The 18,912-nt window shown below is 34.2% G+C and overlaps 1 protein-coding gene across 6 annotated transcripts in view; it reads left to right on the top strand.

Annotated features, from left to right (window-relative positions):
* CHIC1 (cysteine rich hydrophobic domain 1) overlaps positions 1–17,596 on the top strand; it is a 47,050-nt gene extending 29,454 nt beyond the window's left edge. For 2 of the 6 annotated variants that reach the window (XM_019956438.2, XM_070784705.1), the window contains 4 exons: positions 9,451–9,507; positions 9,748–9,807; positions 9,917–9,965; positions 11,118–17,596. In XM_019956438.2, the coding sequence (XP_019811997.1) occupies positions 9,451–9,507; positions 9,748–9,807; positions 9,917–9,943 (144 nt within the window). In that variant the 3' untranslated portion in view covers positions 9,944–9,965; positions 11,118–17,596. The remainder of the gene's footprint in view (positions 1–9,450; positions 9,508–9,747; positions 9,808–9,916; positions 9,966–11,117) is intronic. The other 4 variants (XM_019956437.2, XM_019956439.2, XM_070784706.1 and 1 more) reach the window with 2 other exon arrangements.
* Positions 17,597–18,912: the final 1,316 nt, after the last annotated feature.

Below are 18,912 nucleotides of genomic sequence, written 5' to 3'. Positions count from 1 at the left end.
TTTCTCAAGAGGCAGGTCAGGTGGTCTGATATACCCATATTTTCCAGAATTTTCCACAGCTTATTGTGATCGACATAGTCAAAGGCTTTGGCATAGTCAATAAAGCAGAAATGGATGTTTTTCTGGAACTCTCTTGCTTTTTCAGTGATCCAGTGGATGTTGCCAATTTGATCTCTGGTTCCTATTGCCTTTTCTAAATCCAGCTTGAACATCTGGAATTTCATGCTTCATTTACGTTGAAGCCTGGATTGGAGAATTTTGAGCATTACTTTACTAGTGTGTGAGATGAGTGCAATTGTGTGGTAGTTTGAGCATTCTTTGGCATTGCCTTTCTTTGGGATTGGAATGAAAACTGACCTTTTCCAGTCCTGTGGAACACTGCTGAGTTTTCCCAATAGGCTGGCATATTGAGTGCAGCACTTTCACAGCATCATCTTTTAGGATTTGAAGTAGCTCAACTGGAATTCCATTACCTCCACTAGCTTTGTTTGTAGTGATGCTTCCTAAGGCCCACTTGACTTCACATTCCAGGATGTCTGGCTGTAGGTGAGTGATCATACCATCGTGATTACCTGGGTCGTGAAGATAATTTTTGTATAGTTCTTCTGTGTATTCTTGCTACCTCTTCTTAATATCTTCTGCTTCTATTAGGTCCATACCATTTCTGTCCTTTATTGAGCCCATCTTTGCATGAAATGTTCCCTTGGTATGTCTAATTTTCTTGAAGAGATCTCTAATCTTTCCCATTCTGTTGTTTTCCTCTATTTCTTTGCATCGATTGCTGAGGAAGGCTTTCTTATCTCTCCTTGCTATTCTTTGGAACTGTGCATTCAAATGGGTATATCTTTCCTTTTCTCCTTTGCTTTTTGCTTCTCTTCTTTTCACAGCTATTTGTATGCTATGCTATGCTAAGTCACTTCAGTCATGTCCGACTCTTTCCAACCCCATAGACGGCAGCCCACCAGGCTCCCCCATCCCTGGGATTCTCCAGGCAAGAACACTGGAGTGGGTTGCCATTTCCTTCTCCAATGCATGAAAGTGAAAAGTGAAAGTGAAGTCGCTCAATCGTGTCCAACTCTCAGCAACCCCATGGACCACAGCCTAGCAGGCTCCTCTGTCCATGGGATTTTCCAGGCAAGAGTACTGGAGTGGGGTGCCATCACCTTCTCTGAGCTATTTGTAAGGCCTCCTCAGATAGCCTTTTTGCTTTTTTCTATTTCTTTTCTTGGGGATGGTCTTGATCCCTGTCTCCTGTACAATGTCATGAACCTCTGTCCATAGTTCATTAGGCACTCTGTCTATCAGATCTAATCCCTTGAATTTATTTCTCCCTTCCACTGTATAATTGTAAGGGATTTGATTTAGGTCATACCTGAATGGTCTAGTGGTTTTCCCTACTTTCTTCAGTTTAAGTCTGAATTTGGCAATAAGGAGTTCATGGTCTGAGCCACAGTCAGCTCCCGGTCTTGTTTTTGCTGAATGTGTAGAGCTTCTCCATCTTTGGCTGCAAAGAATATAATCAATCTGATTTTGGTATTGACCATCTGGTGATGTCCATGTGTAGAATCTTCTTTTGTGTTGTTGGAAGAGGGTGTTTGCTATGACCAGTGCATTCTCTTGGCAAAACTGTATTAGCCTTTGCCCTGCTTCATTCTGTACCAAGGCCAGATTTGCCTGTTACTCCAGGTATTTCTTGACTTCCTGCTTTTGCATTCCAGTCCCCTATAATGAAAAAGACATCTTTTTTGGGTGTTAGTTCTAGAAAGTCTTGTAGGTCTTCATAGAACCATTCAACGTCAGCTTCTTCAGCATTACTGGCCGGGGCATAGACTTGGATTACCATGATATTGAATGGTTTGCCTTGGAAACAAACAGAGATCATTCTGTCATTTTTGAGATTGCATCCAAGTAATTCATTTCAGGCTCTTTTGTTGACCATGATAGCTACTCCATTTCTTCTAAGGGATTCTTGCCCACAGTAGTAATATAATGGTCATCTGAGTTAAATTCAGTTAAGAATTGTTATGTCTTAGAAAGTTGACCCTTTTTCATTATGTAATATCTCTTTATTTCTGAATATTTTCTTTACTCTGAAGTCTGCTTTGTTTAAAATTGCTAAAGTGACTCTAGCGTTCCTTTGATTAGTATTACTATGGTGTATCTTTCTCCGTCTTTTTACTTATAGTCTCTGTATGTCTTCATATTTAAAGTGGTTGTCTTGTAAACAGCACTTAGTTGTTTTATTTCTTGATCCCTTCTGACAGTCTCTGTTTTTTAATTGATATATTTAAACCTTTGATATTTAAAGTGATTATTGTTATAATTTGACTAATATTTACCTTGTTTGTTACTGTTTTCTATTCATTACTCTTGTTCTTTGTTCATATTTTCATCTTGCAGTCTTTTTGCCTTCTGCTTAATTATTTTTGTATGACAGTATTATTTATCTTCCCTTACTATATCACTAATCCTACTTTTTAATCTTTTTAGTGGTTGCTCACTAAAGAGAGTTTGCAATATATATACATATAAAACCAATCCAGGTCCCCTTTCAAATAACACAGTACCACTTCCCAGGTAGAACAATTACCTTATTACAGAATATTCCCAGCTCTTCCCTCCAATCCCTTATAACATTGCTGTCATTCACTTTACTTATCCATAAGCTATAATCATGGAATACATTATTGTTATTAACAAACTGCTATTAGATCAGTTGAGAATAGAAGAAATAAAAGATTTTATTTTATATCCATTTGTTTCTTCTCTACACTCTTTCTGTATGTAGATCCAGATTTCTTAGTTGTAGTGTTTTCAGTTCAGTTCAGTAGTTTCAGTCGCTCAGTCGTGTCCGACTCTTTGCAACCCCCTGAATCGCAGCACGTCAGGCTTTACTTCTTTCTAAATAAAACTTATTTTAACATTTCTTGCAAGGAGGGTCTAGTAGCAACAGAGGCCCTTAATTTTTGGTCTTAGTCTTTATTTCCCTTTGATCTTTGAAGGACAGTTTTGCTGGGCACAGATGGAATTCTAGATTGGTAGTATTTTATTTTAAAACATTAAACATTTCATTCCACTTTTTTCTTTGCTTGAATAGTTTCTAAGGAGGTGGCTAATATGACTCTTATCCTTGCTTCTTTATATGTAAGGTATTTTCTCCCCTGGCATCTTTGAACATTTTTCCTTGACTTTCTGTAGTTTGAATATGAGATGATTAGGTGTAGATTTTGGAGTATTTATCTAGCTTTGTTGGAGAAGGAAATGGCATCCCACTCCAGTATTCTCGCCTGGAGAATCCTATGGACAAAGGAACCCGGCAGGCTACAGTCCATGGGGTCACAACAGTCGGGACACAACTTAGCGACTAAACTACCACCACCATCCAGCTTTGTATTCTGAGCTTTTTCTATCTATGAGTTTGATGCCTTTCATTAATTTGGGGAAATTGTATTGTCATTGTCATTATTGCTTTAACTATTTCGTCTCCTCTTTTTTCTCTTTACCTTCTGATATTTCTATTATGTAGGGCTTCCCTGGTGGCACAGAAGTAGAGTTTCTATTATGGGTCTATTGCTCCTTTTGTAATTGTCCCATAGTTTTTGGATATTCTGTTTTGTTTTTCTTTTTTCTTTTCTTTTTCTTCTAGTTTTGTAAGTTTCTACTGATATGCCTTCAATCTTCTTTGGTGGTTTCTTCAGCCATTTCCAATCATTGATGAGCCCATCAAAGGCATTCTTCATTTCTGTTATGATATTTTGGCTCTCTGCCATTTCCTTTTGATTTTTTTCTTATAGTTTCCATTTCTCTTCTAACATTATCCATCTGTTCTTTCATGTTATCTACTTTTTTCATTAGAGCATGTAGTATATTTTTCATAGTTGATTTATATTCCCAGTCTGATCATTTCAACATCTCTGCCATTTCTGAGTCTGATTCTAATGCTTGCTCTGTCTTTTCAAACTTTTTGTCTTTTAGTATGACTTCTGATTTTTGTTTGAAAGCTATACATGATGTCCTAGGTAAAAGGAACTGAGATAAATAGGCGTTTAAAGTGAGATTTTATTTTTTTGTTTGACTGTGTTACTGTTTACTGTAGCTGTTACAGGGCTTCTCAGGTGGTGCAATGATAAAAAAAAATCTGCCTGCCAATGCAGAAGACACAAGTTTGATCCCTGGGTCGGAAAGATCCCCTAGAGTAGGAAATGGCAGTACACTGCAGTATTCTCACCTGGAAAATTCTATGAACACTGGCGCCTGGAGAGCTACAGTCTGTGAGGTTGCGAAGAGTTTGACACAAATGAGCACACATGCACATAGCTATTAGAAATCGAAGGCTAAATATTTCTTAGTGTCCTTGTTTTTGTCTGGCCTATTTTCCTTGGATTTCCCTACAGACTTCTTAGATATCATCTGAGATGCACAGTTCTTTTAATTGTATTCCTTGTATTATAATACAGAAGCCTTATTGATTTAGTAGTAAGGTGCTGGGGAAGGAGGCTTCCCTGGTGGCTCAGTGGTAAAGAATCCATCTGCCAATGAGGGAGACGCAGGTTCAGTCCCTGGGTTGGGAAGATCCCAAGTACAAGGAAATGGCAACCCACTTCAGTATTTCTGCCTGGGAAACCCCATGGACAGTGGAGCCTGGCAGGCTACAGTCCATGGGGTTTCAAAGAGTAGGACCAACTTAACAACTAAACAAGGTGTTGGGGGACTGGACATGTTCTATTGTATTCTGTTTAGGCTTAATTTTTTATTGAGACTGTGCTCCTCGGCTGTACCCTACAGAAGTGCTTCTCAGATTTTTTTTGTTTTGTTTTCCCCTTTAGGTGGGACAGGAAAGCTAGAGGATGCTAGAGTTGTGTATTGCCTTCTCCGAGATTGGTTAGGCTCTAGTAATATCCTAGTAGATTAGGCTCTGGTACAGTAGTTTCTCTGAAGAGCAGGCTTTGCTAAGAAGAACAGAATGTTATGGGCATATATAAATGTGACTGACTGTTCTTCCCTTTCTCCTGCTGGAAGGATGAGGGGATTTTTCTGCAATCACTGTGAGAACCTGATAGGTCTCCTGGTAATAAAGTCATAAAAGTGTGGGAGTCTCCACCAAGACTGGACCCCTTTGGAATTTCAAACTCTCAAACTTGTCCCCACTGAGCTTCCAACAATTCATCAATTAAAGTTCAGGCATTGATATCAAACAAACAGCAACAACAAAAATTGCTATCCTAGTCCTAGTTCCCACAGAGTTTTCCTCTTCTGCATTTCTACTCTGGTAAACTGTGCACAAGGTTTCCAGTTTCTCCATATCTTCACCAACATTCACTATTTTCCATTTTATTGATAATAGCCACCATAATGAGTGTGAAGTGATATCTCATGGTGGTTTTGATTTGTATTTCCTTAATGACTAGTAGTGTTGAGCATTTTACATTTGCTTATTGACCATTTGTCTATTAGGTACTTTGCCCATTTTGTAACTAGCTTGTTTAGTTATTTGTTGTTGAGTTGTGGCATATATATTCTTGTTATTAATTCCCTATAGATATGTAATTTGCAGATATTTTCTGCCATCCTTTTGGCCTGTGCTTCAGTGTCATATCTAAGAAATAATTGCAAAATTCAGTGTCGTGAAGATTGTCTCCTGTATTTTCTTCTAAGACTTTTGTGATTGTCATTCCTATGTTTAATTCTTTGATCCATTTTGAGTTAATTTTTGCATATGGCATAAATTTAAAATTCAACTTAATTCATTCACATATGGATATCTAGTTTTTGCAGTATTTAAAAGTCCTTTTCCCCCATTGAACGGTTGTCACTTTTGTCAGAAATCTGTTGACTGTTTATTTGAGGGGTTTATTTCTAGGCTCTCTGTTCTATTCCATTGGTCTATATGTCTATCTTTATGCCAGTACTATATTCTTTTGGTTATTATTGCTTTGTAATAAGTTTTAAAATCAGGAAATGTGAGTCCTTTATATTTGTTTCTCATTTTCAAGATTTTTTGGCTAATAAGAGTCTTCTGGGGTTCCATGTGAATTTTAAGATGAAATTTTCTATTTCTATATAAAAAGTCACTGGGATTCTAATAAGGATTGCATTGGATCTGTGGTCATTTTGGATAATATTGTCTTCTTAACAATATTAAGTCTTCCAATTTATGAACATGGGATTCTTTACATTTATTTAAGTCTTTAGTTTCTTTTAGTATCATTTTATAATTTTATATGTACAAGTCTTTTGCCTCCTTGCTTAAATTAATTATTAAGTATTTTCTTCTTTTGATATTATTAGAAATGTTATGTTTTCTTAATTCCTTTTTTGAATTGTTTACTGCTGTTATATAGAAATGCATTTGAATTTTGCATGTTGATTTCATATTCTGAAATGTTCCTGAATTTGTTAGCTAGCTCTAACAGGGTTTTTTGTGGATTCTTTAAGGTTTTCTACACATAATATAATGTCACCTTCAAAGAGAGATAATTTTATTTCTTCCTCTTTGATTTGGATGCCTTTTATTTCTTTTCTTGCTTAATTTCTCTGTCTAGAATTTCCAGTAATATGTTGAATAAAAGTGGCAATCATTGTCTTCTTTCTGTCTTAGAGGAAAAGCTTTCAATCTTTCACCATTTAGTATGATATTAGTTGTGGCTTTTTTCTTAACCTAAAGCCAGGGAGAGTGGGGTCTGCTAATATTCCCCATCTTTCATATCTACCCAGAATATGTCTGCCATAGGACGCTGGGAAGATAGCAACTGCCACTCAGTTGTCAGAGCAACTGTAACAGCTCACCTACAACATAGATGTGTACCAGAAAGAGGGACTGCATTCTTTGCCAACTATCCTGCCTATTTTTCAGAAGCTGTGGGTAGGGAAATAGGTGCTGCTCTCCTGACATCACCCACTTGATTTAGGCCTTTTATTGCACAGAACTATAGAAAATGGGATCTACCTATTTTCATTGTCTGCCCAAACTAACCAGAAGAACTGTTCTACTCCACGTATCTGGGAGATGTGGAAACTGCCTTACACTGAAGCAGTTCTTCCACAAGGCAGATATGAGTATAGTGTCTAGCTCCAATGCCAAGGCTTCCCACTGTTATTACTTATTTCCCATAGATTTTGTTGAATAACTACTTCTCAATCTGTTGTAAACCCTTTGATCAATCTCTAGAACATTTGAATGATTGTACTTGGTAATACTGATAAGCTTAATAGTTGTCTCTCCAGGAAAGAGATTTCCCTAAGGTCCTCACATTGACATTCTGGGTGGGCTCTTACTAACCTGATGTTATATTTGACACATAAAAACTTTTAATTTGATTAAGTCAAATTTATCTTTTAAAATAGTGTTGCTTGTGCCTTTTATATCATATCTTAAGAGGGCTTTGCCTAACTCAAGATTTAAAAGATGTACTCCTGTGTTTTTTTCTAGTTGTTTTAATGTTTCTTATGACTTGGTCTTTGATCCATTTTAAGTTAGTTTTGTGCATACACTACTTTAAAAGATAAATTTGACTTAATCAAATTAAAAGTTTTTATGTGTCAAATATAACATCAGGTTAGTAAGAGCCCACCCAGAATGTCAATGTGAGGACTGACTCATGAATATATATATATGGGATATTTTCCATTTATTTACCTCTTTTGAAATTTATTTTAGCAGTGTTTTTTGTTCTTTGGAGTTTTTATTTGGCCACACTGTGCAGCTTACAGGATCTTAATTTCCCAACCAGGGATCCAACCCAGGCTCCCTGGACCACCAGGGAATTCCCTTTAGCAATGTATTTTAGTTTTCACCTTACACATCTTATACTTCTTTTGTTAAATTTATTCCTAAATATTTTATACTTAAATCTGTTGTGAATAGGGATAAATTAGGAGTATGGGATTAACATATAAAAAGAAAAATCTATTGTGAATGGAATTAATCTTTTACTTTCTTTTTCAGATTGTTCACTGATAGTATATAGAAATATAATTGATTTTTATATGTAAGAACCTTGTATTACTTTTTTGTCTAGCATAACAAATTTCCACAAACTTAATGACTTAACACTATTTTATTAATTCACAGTAAGAAGTCTAGGTACAGTGTGGCTTAATTGGGTTCTCTTATTCACAAAGAGTTGGACACAACTGAGTGACTTCACTTTCACATTTTTTTTTTTATTAGAATCTTATAAGGCCAAAATCAGGGTGTTGGCAAAGCTGCATGCCTTTCTGGAGATTCTGGGAAAGAACTTACTCCCAGCCTCTTTCAGATTTCAGAAATCATCTCCTCCTTAGACTTTCTATGTGACCTTTCCATCTTAAAGCCAGCAATGATGGTTCGAGTACTTCTTGTGTTTCAGACCCGTCTGGGTATTCTTCCATCAGCTGGAAAAAATTCTCTGCTTTTATGGGCTCATGGAATTACATTGGGTCTGCCAAAATAATCTAGAATAATCTCCCTATTTTAAAGCCAAATGATTAATAACTTTAATTACAATTGCAATGTCCCTTTTGCAATGTAGTATAACATTCACAGGTGTAACTCCAGGAAGTAAAGATCATGGGGGCCAGAATTCTTATTTATTAGTTCAAGTAATGTTTTAGATTCCATAGGGTTTTCTCTATACAAGATCATGTCCTCTGCAAATGAAGATGGTTTCATGTTTCCTTTTACAATTTGGATGCCTTTATTATTTTTGTCTAATTGCCCTGGCTATAACATCTATATGCTGTTGAATAAAACTAGCGGGAGGAGACATCCTTGTTTTGTTCCTAATCTTAGGAGGAAAATATTTAGTCTCTCTCCATTTATTGTGATTCCCTGATGGCTCAGATGGTAAAGAATCCACCTGCAATGCAGGAGACCCAAGTTTGGTTAAAAATCAAAAATGCCTAACAGTCTTTTAATGTTTTGGAACATTTTGCGAACTTTTCTTATTCCTTTCAAAATACATGCACTCCAAATGATAAACTCAGCCTCTGTCCTCCTGTTTACTACAGTACTGCTTCTCTTGTTTTTACTTTTTCCTCTAAATACAAATTTTTCAACTGCCTGATTTTGTACTTCTTTTCAGTGTAAATTCTGATATGTGTTGGTTTGTTTTACTGAACTTGTAGACCTTGACTACTATTTGTCAGGTATTATGCTAAGAACTCTGATAGGAAAACATTTGATGAGTAATCAGATTAGCTTGGCATATTATATGTATATTAAAAAACTAACCTTGTGAATAGATATACGAAAGTCTAGATTTAGGTTCATAAATGGACTACTAGCAGTACTGGTAATGTTTTTATATAGTCCATTTAATGGACTCACAACACAGAGTAATTTGTACATATTTTGTTTTGAAAAGAAAAGGCAAGAGGAGAAAATAATGGGATCTTACAAGTATGCAGAAGAATATACACATAGTTTACAAAGCTCTTCATCTTGTAACAAAGTCTTATTCTTTCTCATAGACCAGAAGATCAATTCAGAAGTTGTTAGAATGGGAAAATAACAGATTGTATCACAAGGTAAGAAAGTTTAAGCAAATAAGTATTCCATTCATATTTGCATTAATAAATTGAAAAAATGGAAAGTTTTCAGCCACAAAAGCATGGATTAGAGAATACTCACTTTTTAATATTTATTCTTTACAAAGTGTTTTTAAAAGTATCTTATTCCTGGATTGTTGTTCAGTGGTTTATTCTAATGTGTAGGTAATAATTAATATAAATTGTTGTTAAAATTCTTAACAAACTTTACCTTCTTAGCTTGCTTTGCACTGGAAGTTGACTAAAAGGAAATGTGAAACTAGCAATATGATGGAGTATGTAAGTATGCAGTTATCTTTAATTGCGTATTTTTGGATTCCATCCTGAATGTTACATTTTACTGTATTTATCATTTGTCACATCTTCTTTCTACCTTTTTTCTTCTCAGCTTGAACTTTTGTCATTTGGAACATAGAGATTTCCTTCCACATTTTTAGGTTTGTAGCCAACATAAAATATCTTGAAAGCTGACAATTATTTATATCTTAGAGAAACTTTAGCTACTATGCTCAGATGAAAACGTGGTAAAACCTTAATCTTCTAACGCGGGTGCAAACCATAACACATGTTGATGGGCGCAGATGAACAAATATTCCTAAATGTAATCTTGTCAAAACTTACATAAAATAGGAATTGACTTCTGGATTCATATTCCTGGCTTTTTTTTGTTCCCTTAGCTGATATTTATTAATAGCTTTCAGTGAAGAAACTATAGATTCTAATTTTTTTAAACTGAAAGATCTGCGATCTTAGTCACAATGCATAAAGTCACATATAGCCAATGTGATAAATTGAATATCATTAACATTCAAAAGAATATGAAATTTATCCAAACTTTAAGTTGCTGACATGTAATATATATTTAATAATAAACATTCCATTTCTATTTCATAAGTAAGGATTATTATGTATCTTTCTCCACTTTGAATAGTCTTGAGGATAATGTGCAAATGACCACAAATCTAAAATTCTCTGTAGGTAAAACCTTGTATAAATTATTGTAACTTTATGTAACTTTATAAATATATTGTTTTTATTCCCAAACCTTTTTTAAATTAAAATGTTTTAATCAATCCATTTGAACACTATTTTTTACAAAAAAGCTTCTAAAAGATAGTAATACTCAACCAATATCAGCTGTTTTAATTGAAAAATATATAAATGTAATATAAGTGAAGGTATTTTTTTCTAATCCTAATCCTAATAAATTTTTGTTAGAGATTCTAATAAAATTTGTATCCTTCCCATTTAATCCCTTCCACTTTGCTACAAAAAAAGGGAACCAAGGGAAAATGGAAAAGACATTAAAATATAATAGGGTTTGCTTTTCTGTTAACTAAACGGTTACTGTAAATCAGATAATAAAAACTATGAGCTATAGCAAGTAATTATGTTTTTCAGTTTAATTGCCAATCTAACAATAACTTGTGGTAAGTTCCTTTTGTAACTGTTTTATATATTTCACTTGCTTTATAGTATAAGACCAAAACATAGTCCTGTGAGAAATGATTATAGACTTTTTGGGTTATGTATAAGTTACAGTAAATGAAAATTTTGTCAATATATTCTTGTTTATTTTTATTTTACAGGTAATACTAATAGAATTCTTACCAAAATATCCCATATTCCGACCTGACTGAGGAATTTTATTCAGTCACTTCTGTTTTACCTGTCATTTCCTACCCTTAGTGCCTTGTAGATGATTTTGGAATGAAGATGGTCTCCTTTGCTGTTTTCAATTTATTCTTTATAATCGTAGAATATTCTCCTCACACTTCATTTGTGTTGGTTTAAGAAGAAATTTTGCACATCCTTTTTGTTGTTGTTAAATGAGGCTTGTATTTTGCACTGTCAATTTTTAAATAAATACACACACATATATATGTGTGTGTGTGTGTGTATATGTGTGTATATATATATATATAGTTGCCACTAAATATAACATCAGTGCAGGTGTTTAAAAAACAAAAACATGTTCTGAGCATGCTGCCTTATAATTTTCATACTTAACTGTTTCTAAATATGCATCATTTTTCTAGGCTATTTAATGCTCTGTAATCCCTTACTGAACATACATAAATAAGCTTTTGGTAGCTTTTAGAAACGGTTTTACTCTTACCTGCTTTTAAAGGACATGCGGTTAATAGCACTGGTTTTGTCCTGCACTTTGCTTAATTATCACTTACATTAGTAGATAAAATATTTAAACTCCTAAAGACCTGTAAATATTGTTTCTTTGCATAAAGTAAAAAAATGTGATATGTCATGGTTTACAGAATGTACTGTTATTCTTAATATGTTGCCAACAATTCTGCATAAATTTTAATGTGAATGAAGTTTGCAAGCATCCTTTCGAATGTATAGATTGTTAACATGCTGTGTTATGGCAAAGCCATAATAAGTATGTTAAAAATTTCAGGTGTGGGCAGGATGGCCCTTTGTAATGAGAAGATTAAAATTGAAATCATTGTCTGAGATCTTCTGCATTGCACCTGAAACCAAGAACCTTATTTTTTCCATTTAGTTCAATACATCCCATTTTGTCTTCCACTTACAAAAGAATTCATTTGACGTCTGACACATTTCACAGCCTCACTCTCCTCATTTGTCTCCCTTTATGTATCCTTTTCTTCACTTGGAAATACACAGGATTATGACCTTTTAAGGAGTGTCTCAAGTTTCAGGTGTTTTAGGAAGTATCTAGACCCCACCCACCCCACTCCAGTACTCTTGCCTGGAAAATCCCATGGACGGAGGAGCCTAGTAGCCTGTAGTCCATGGGGTCGCTAAGAGTCGGACACGACTGAGCAACTTCACTTTCACTTTTCACTTTCATGCATCGGAGAAGGAAATGGCAACCCACTCCAGTATTCTTGCCTGGAGAATCCCAGGGATGGGGGAGCCCGGTGGGCTACCGTCTGTGGGGTCACACAGAGTCAGACAGGACTGAAGCGACTTAGCAGCAGCAGCAGCAGACCCCATCCCCAGGAAAGCCACCGCTAACCCCTATCTGGAGTTATGATCCACTTTGAGAAAGAGAGAGCTAATTGAAAAGCTCTACCTAAAGTGGCAGATTCATAATTGATTAAATATTCTTAGTCCTCATTTTGGGGATCTTTTGTAAAGGTATGGATACTATTAATGAGGAAAGACAAGAATTTAACTAAAATAGTTTCTAAAGTAGCCACACATGCAGCCTTTTCATTGGTATGTGCATATTTCTCTATTTCTCTTCACATTGGAATAAGAGCAGGCACTCTTAATTCTTCTAGAATTTGAGTTTTTAACATAATGAAAGCTTTACATTGCATTAGTTCAACTGCAAATTTATGCCTGTATGCAGACACTATTTGTAATTCCTAGTGTTAAAAATAAAAGTATCTGAGACTGAATAATATTTTATTTATTATTTTAGTCTATTAGTTAACTTTTTTAGGCAAACATTAATCCCAATGAAGAAGCAATCATTTTTTCATACAAGGTCAAGCCTTTTAAAGCCACTTTTAAAATTTATGCCTAATTTGAAATCCACAGTCCTGGACCAGTAAAAGAAGAGGGGAAAAAAGAGATTTTTGATATGTGAATATAATTGCATGAACAACTTTTCCACCTCTCTCTGTAGAACCCTGTTACCCCCATACCACCCAGAATCTCTAACTTTTAATATATTGTGTGTGCCTGCAAATATCATTTGTCTGTCTGCTGCAAAATTGAAGGTGTATTTTTATAGACAAAGTGGAAACCTCTGAAAATGTGTACCAAATGTCTTGTTTTATAGATTAATACGGGGAAAAATTGCATCTGTGGTTTATGTTCCAGCTAATATCATGTTTAGGTTTCAAATTATGACAGTTTAATACCAAAATTGATTTCAGCATAATACAAAATTTCTAATTATCACTGATAGAATAATTACTTTGAGTCAACCCTTATAATCTCATTTTTTTCCTGTAAACTTAGAATTTGGCCATATGATGGTCATAGTAACTTTTTCTGCCATGTATAGATCACACTTGTTTTGCTCAAAGAACAGCAGGAAGTGGTGAATTGTTTCTATAAAACAAATATTGAGACAGGGATAGAGTGCATCTGGAGGTAACAGAGTATATAATTCAAGTTACAGTAGTATTTATCATAAAAAAATTTACCAGCATGTGTAAACTTAATTTTAAAACCTATTCTAGTAACTCTTAAATTTATTATCTTATTATTCATTATGTTGATTGACTTATTTTCTTGAACTACTCAGAAAATACCCAATTTTTTTCTTTCTTCTATGACTACTTTTTCAAGCTCTTTTCCTTTGGAGGGGACTAATTAGCAGTTGAGTATTTTTGAGTCCTTTAAGAGACTTGTTTTCTTTTCAGTGATATTGGCAGCAGTGAATGCTGAAATGACAGAGTACACTGTGGACATTAATTTCTCACTCACTGACTTTTTTCTTATATCCTCAGGATAGAGCACATCAAGTTAATGAAGTATTTTTGTGCCAGTTGTTTTTAGATTAAAGAAACAAATTTGAGTTTTCTTTGTTATATAATATTCATTTGTGAAACCTGCTATGGATGTTTCCAGAGAAAATAACATGTATCTGCTGAACTATATAAATCTTACAAAGTTTTGAGGTTACAAGTTAAAACTGTTCCTTCTCTGACTTTCCATTATGCATCTCTACCCCCATAAATTGTGTATAAAATGAAATAAGCTTTAACATTTTTAAGCTACTCTTTGATTCTTTCTACCCTCTATACTAATCTAGGAAGAAACCATTGTAGTCAAATGTTAGAAGTAGATGGAGAAGTGCCTTGTCGTCTTTGAATAAAGATAACATTTTATGTTGAAGGAAGCAGAACAAATGAATTGGTAAATCATTACATTAAAACCATCCTTTTCAGCTAAGTATAATATAAGAATATTTTACTAGTATATTGTATTTCTTCTATTTCTTATTTAAAGCCTATTTCCTGGGTTTTCCCCAATCGTGAGATATATTAGTGACAAAATATTACAGAAGTATCAGGCACTTATAAAACTAGTATAACTCTAATGCTAGTAAACATGTAATTTAACATGGTCCTGTAATAGCAGTAGTCTTTGACTGAAGCTCTACTAAAGCCTACTGAAGTATTTAACATACTGTTCATGTTATCATGACCTATAAACACTAATGTCTGATTAGTTAATCAAACTGTTACTATTTAACACTCTACCATTTTAATGAAATTTATTCTTGTTTTATCATAATTTGAGTGAAGTTCTATAACATTTGTAAGTCTTCAAACAAATGGGTTTTTTTATGTAAAATCTCTTTAAAAATCATTACCATTTTAATTTTGTTTATAAATTACCACTCAAAAAATCAGGCCTCACTACTTAAAGCCTCCAAACAGTTTTTTATTAGAATTGACTATATTGACCTGAGAGGATATATAGAAATTTGTATATACCCATTTAATTGGAGCAGTTTCACATAGTGGGAATACTTTTTGCTAATTTGATAATAAGATGCTCAAATTCACTGAAATTAAGTCCTCTTATGCTTATAAAATTCTACTTTAATCCATTGTGTAACAATTGTCAAATCCTTTGGGTTACTTTAAATGATGAACTGTTGGAAAATTTTCCCTAGAAAATGAATAATGAATAGATTTTATTAATAATACCTGTCCATGTAATATGTGGAATATATATATGTATGTGTGTGTATATTATATATACACATCTTCCTATTATTGCCCCCAGTTTCTCTTTTCCTGATTCTGAGCCAGCCTTTTCATTTTTATGATGGCAACCTGAGAATATGTTCCATTTTCTGTGAACTTTGTCAGATTCATACTATATGAGGAAATGATCTAATGTGCTCCAGGCAAGTCACTTACATTACATGTCAGTCTCTTCATCTGTAAAATCATGAGATTTAACCTAGAGCTGGACAGAAAATTAGAGGTCACCTGACATTCTGTGATACTAGGAATCCTTAGAAAGTTTTTACTCTACAAAATCTCAGAAATGATTTTTCTCAAATCTACTACCCTTTGTGGAAATTCTCGCAGTGCCTTGCACACAATACAAGTTTGATTTGCCAACAGGCACCTAGCTGGTATGTGTTCATATCATACAGACTCAAAGAACCTGATGCCTGTGAGATCTCAGCACCTCCCTGCTGATAAGAATGATTGTAGTTTCTCTAGAAACTGAGGACTGAGGTCTGTGGGCTTTACCTATGTGGAATCTGACTATATATGCAGTTGGTACCTGAGCAAGAATTACGGCTGCAACAGATGTGGAGGTATGGTAAGACCCACCTTGACATTGATGTGAAAAAGAATTTTATATCCCATCCAATATCTGCTTCAGTGTCTTAATTATTTCCATATCCTCAAAAACATCTGTTGGAACAAATTAGTAATATTAGAAAGGAAAGTAGTATAGAAGTCAAACCCAAGTCACTTCTGGTTTAATTCTTAGCTCTGCTGCTTAATTCCTCTATACCTCATGTCCTCATGGTGGAAGTGGGGACAATAATCTGGACCTACCTCACAGGGGAATTGAGGATTTTTTCATATATAAATGTGCTTTTGAAATTGACTGAAGGATATATTGCATATCATAATTTTGTAACTTCTAAATAGAGTCCTTTAAATCTATGTTGTTATGTTTTCTTTCTCAGTCAAACCTTACAGAAAGAGTATTGCAATTAATCTAGTTTTGGTAGTAATTTTGTTACTAATCCCTTATGTGTTAATATGGATAATTGTGTTATAATTGTGTTATATTGTGTTATAATACTTGATTGAGAGAGGAAAAGCACGTGGATATAAACCAATGGTTCTCAACTTGGGGCAGATGAAAATAGCAGTGGGGTCATCCTGAACCTTTTTCAGCATTTTAAAAAGTATACTAGAAATCATGCATTTACCCATAACATTTCTACTGCACAAGCCAACTAAGACAGAATTTTTACACATTTTGCTTATATTTCTTCAATTCTAATACTGGTTATCTATATTGATCAGAAACTGTGAATGGTGGTTAGGCTTTTAATTATTTTTTTAAATGAGAAAGCCTATTGTAATATGCAGTTTAATAAATACTTGAAAATATGGGGAAGGAATAATAAAGGAATCCTCATGGCAGAAATGTTAGGAGCCACTTTCATAAAGGAACCGAAATTATTTGACCTCCACAGGTTGCTTACCTAGTCCCTAAATAATGAAATGCTAAAGTATGTGTGTGTGTTTTAGCTAGACTGGGCTATATAACTTCAGGTTAGAATTTGCCTTCAGTTTTTTTTTGTTTCAAGATGATATAATTGAGCTAATTTATCTGGGTATATATGTGTAAATCATTCATATACACACATACAGGATTACAAGTGTGGAAAGTGTTATAATGTTGTCTTCTAGCATTGGAGTAAACACCAATATCTGAGTCTCAAAGTAGTTCTGTGTATAAAGTCAACATGAAGTCAATTATTGCTTTAAGCAATAATTTCTCAAATGTTTCTTTTATTCCTGCTTATTTTGTTTGCTATGATCTTTAATTTTTTAATTTTTCATTTTATAGTAAGCAAATAGTATAAAATTGATTTAATGCCTGGACTTTGAAACCAGTTACCTATGTTTGAAATTATATGATCTACAAGCTAGTTTGCCATCCTTGAACTAACCATGTACAAATGTAAGTCAGCTGCAAAAATAGGAAATCCTGCTAGAAGGTGGGCACTGATCAAAATATTTGTCTGAAAAACCTAGGATTTCTACTTTGGGGCAGAGGATTCCTGTTGAGACAGTTTTACCAGAAAAGGGTAAAAGTGAATATGTCCATTTAAGCCAAGAACTTTCATGCATCTTGTATTGTTATATAGCCTGTGGAATGAATCATTTTTTTCTCCCTTGAGTTCCGGAGTGACTCTCCTGGAAAAACTCAACCTATATACCTGTGCCAAAAGGAAGGATACCTGCCTCTCTGAAACTTTCACTGCTGCTTCTGTTGTTGTTCAATTGTCAGATATTAAATTTTATTCTCTCAGGATGCAAAATTACAATAAAGTGCAAATCTCTGTTAATGAATTGTGTATTCTTTGGTGCATCTTCCTTCTTCCGTCCCTGCTTTCATCATTATAAGGTAACTAAGGATTCCTTTTAAAATGTTTGTCTTGCATATTGCCCCCTCCCACATTTGCTAGTGTTATGTCTAATACTGTAATTCACGCTCTCTGTTGGTTTTGTGGGCCTTTGTTGTGCCCAGGGTTTGGCATTTGACTAAGTAGGAATTTGTTTCTAAACAACTTTGCATTCACCTTGTATGCCTACTTATGAATTATAAAAATAAAGTACAAGTGGATTTCCACCGTACTAAGCATAATGTTTTAATACAAGAAATGTTGAAATGTGAAGCTATTTGGCAAAAGTTTTGACTCTTGTCAGCAGACTATATGACACTAAGTGTTAACTCAAGGTGGTTAACATGCAATAATACTAGATTTTTAAAAACTTATTCCAAACTCCTGCAAATTTAGCAAAACGGCAAAATGTAAATAACAAGAAAAACGGTTTAATGTTTCCCAGTATCTTTGTCAATTGTATTGAACATTTCAAAGACTGTAAATTTCAAAATGTTAAATTGAAGATGACACACTTAAACATACAGAGAAGTTTCATGTTTTGTTTTAAAATTCTTTTTTGAAATGTTACTATATGGGTGGATGAAGATCTATACTTTTCATTGATAATTTCTTGGATGTGGTATAGGATGTGCTATGTAAGAAATACTTTTACATTGCATTTTATATTGTTGAGGGCAGAGCCAGGCCTTTAAATCTGCCATTAAATAATATTTAACAGTTTATGGGATACTTCACTTACCTAAATGTAGGAAATTCTCTGCGGGATAGAAAATTCTCCAGTTGTAACTACCATAAATCTGAGTTGTTATCCCTGTTCTATCACCCGAGTGACCTCTAGCAAAAATCAGGTCATTTAGTCTGATTTTATCCATCATCCCTAAGGTAGGAAGTTGGGTTAGAGCAAGGTTGCAAACTAAACTATAACCAGTTCTCAGATACATGTCTTTTTGACCTGCAGAATTTTTTTTTAACACATTTTGAATTAGTTGCCAGCAATTAAGTGATTTCATGTAGAAAACCAGATTTCTGTCTTTGTGAGAAATTCCACATGTAAACAGTCAGCAAGAGCTGAGTAGCAACCTGCCCCTTTTTGATGGAGTATTTTTTCTTTTTGTCTCTTTTTAATATTTGATAAACTTGACCACATACAGTTGAAGCAAAATTGATCTTTATACATACCACAAGCAAAGACAATGACAACAAATGGGTGTGGGGAGCATTTGTGCAAATATATGTGTAATAAGAAAATGGACATC

Source organism: Bos indicus, chromosome X (genome assembly GCF_029378745.1).
Source record: "Bos indicus isolate NIAB-ARS_2022 breed Sahiwal x Tharparkar chromosome X, NIAB-ARS_B.indTharparkar_mat_pri_1.0, whole genome shotgun sequence".
In the NCBI taxonomy this organism is placed as follows: Eukaryota; Metazoa; Chordata; class Mammalia; order Artiodactyla; family Bovidae; genus Bos; species Bos indicus.
Note: the sequence above shows the minus strand (reverse complement) of the source record. Positions and strands in the feature narration are given on the sequence as shown.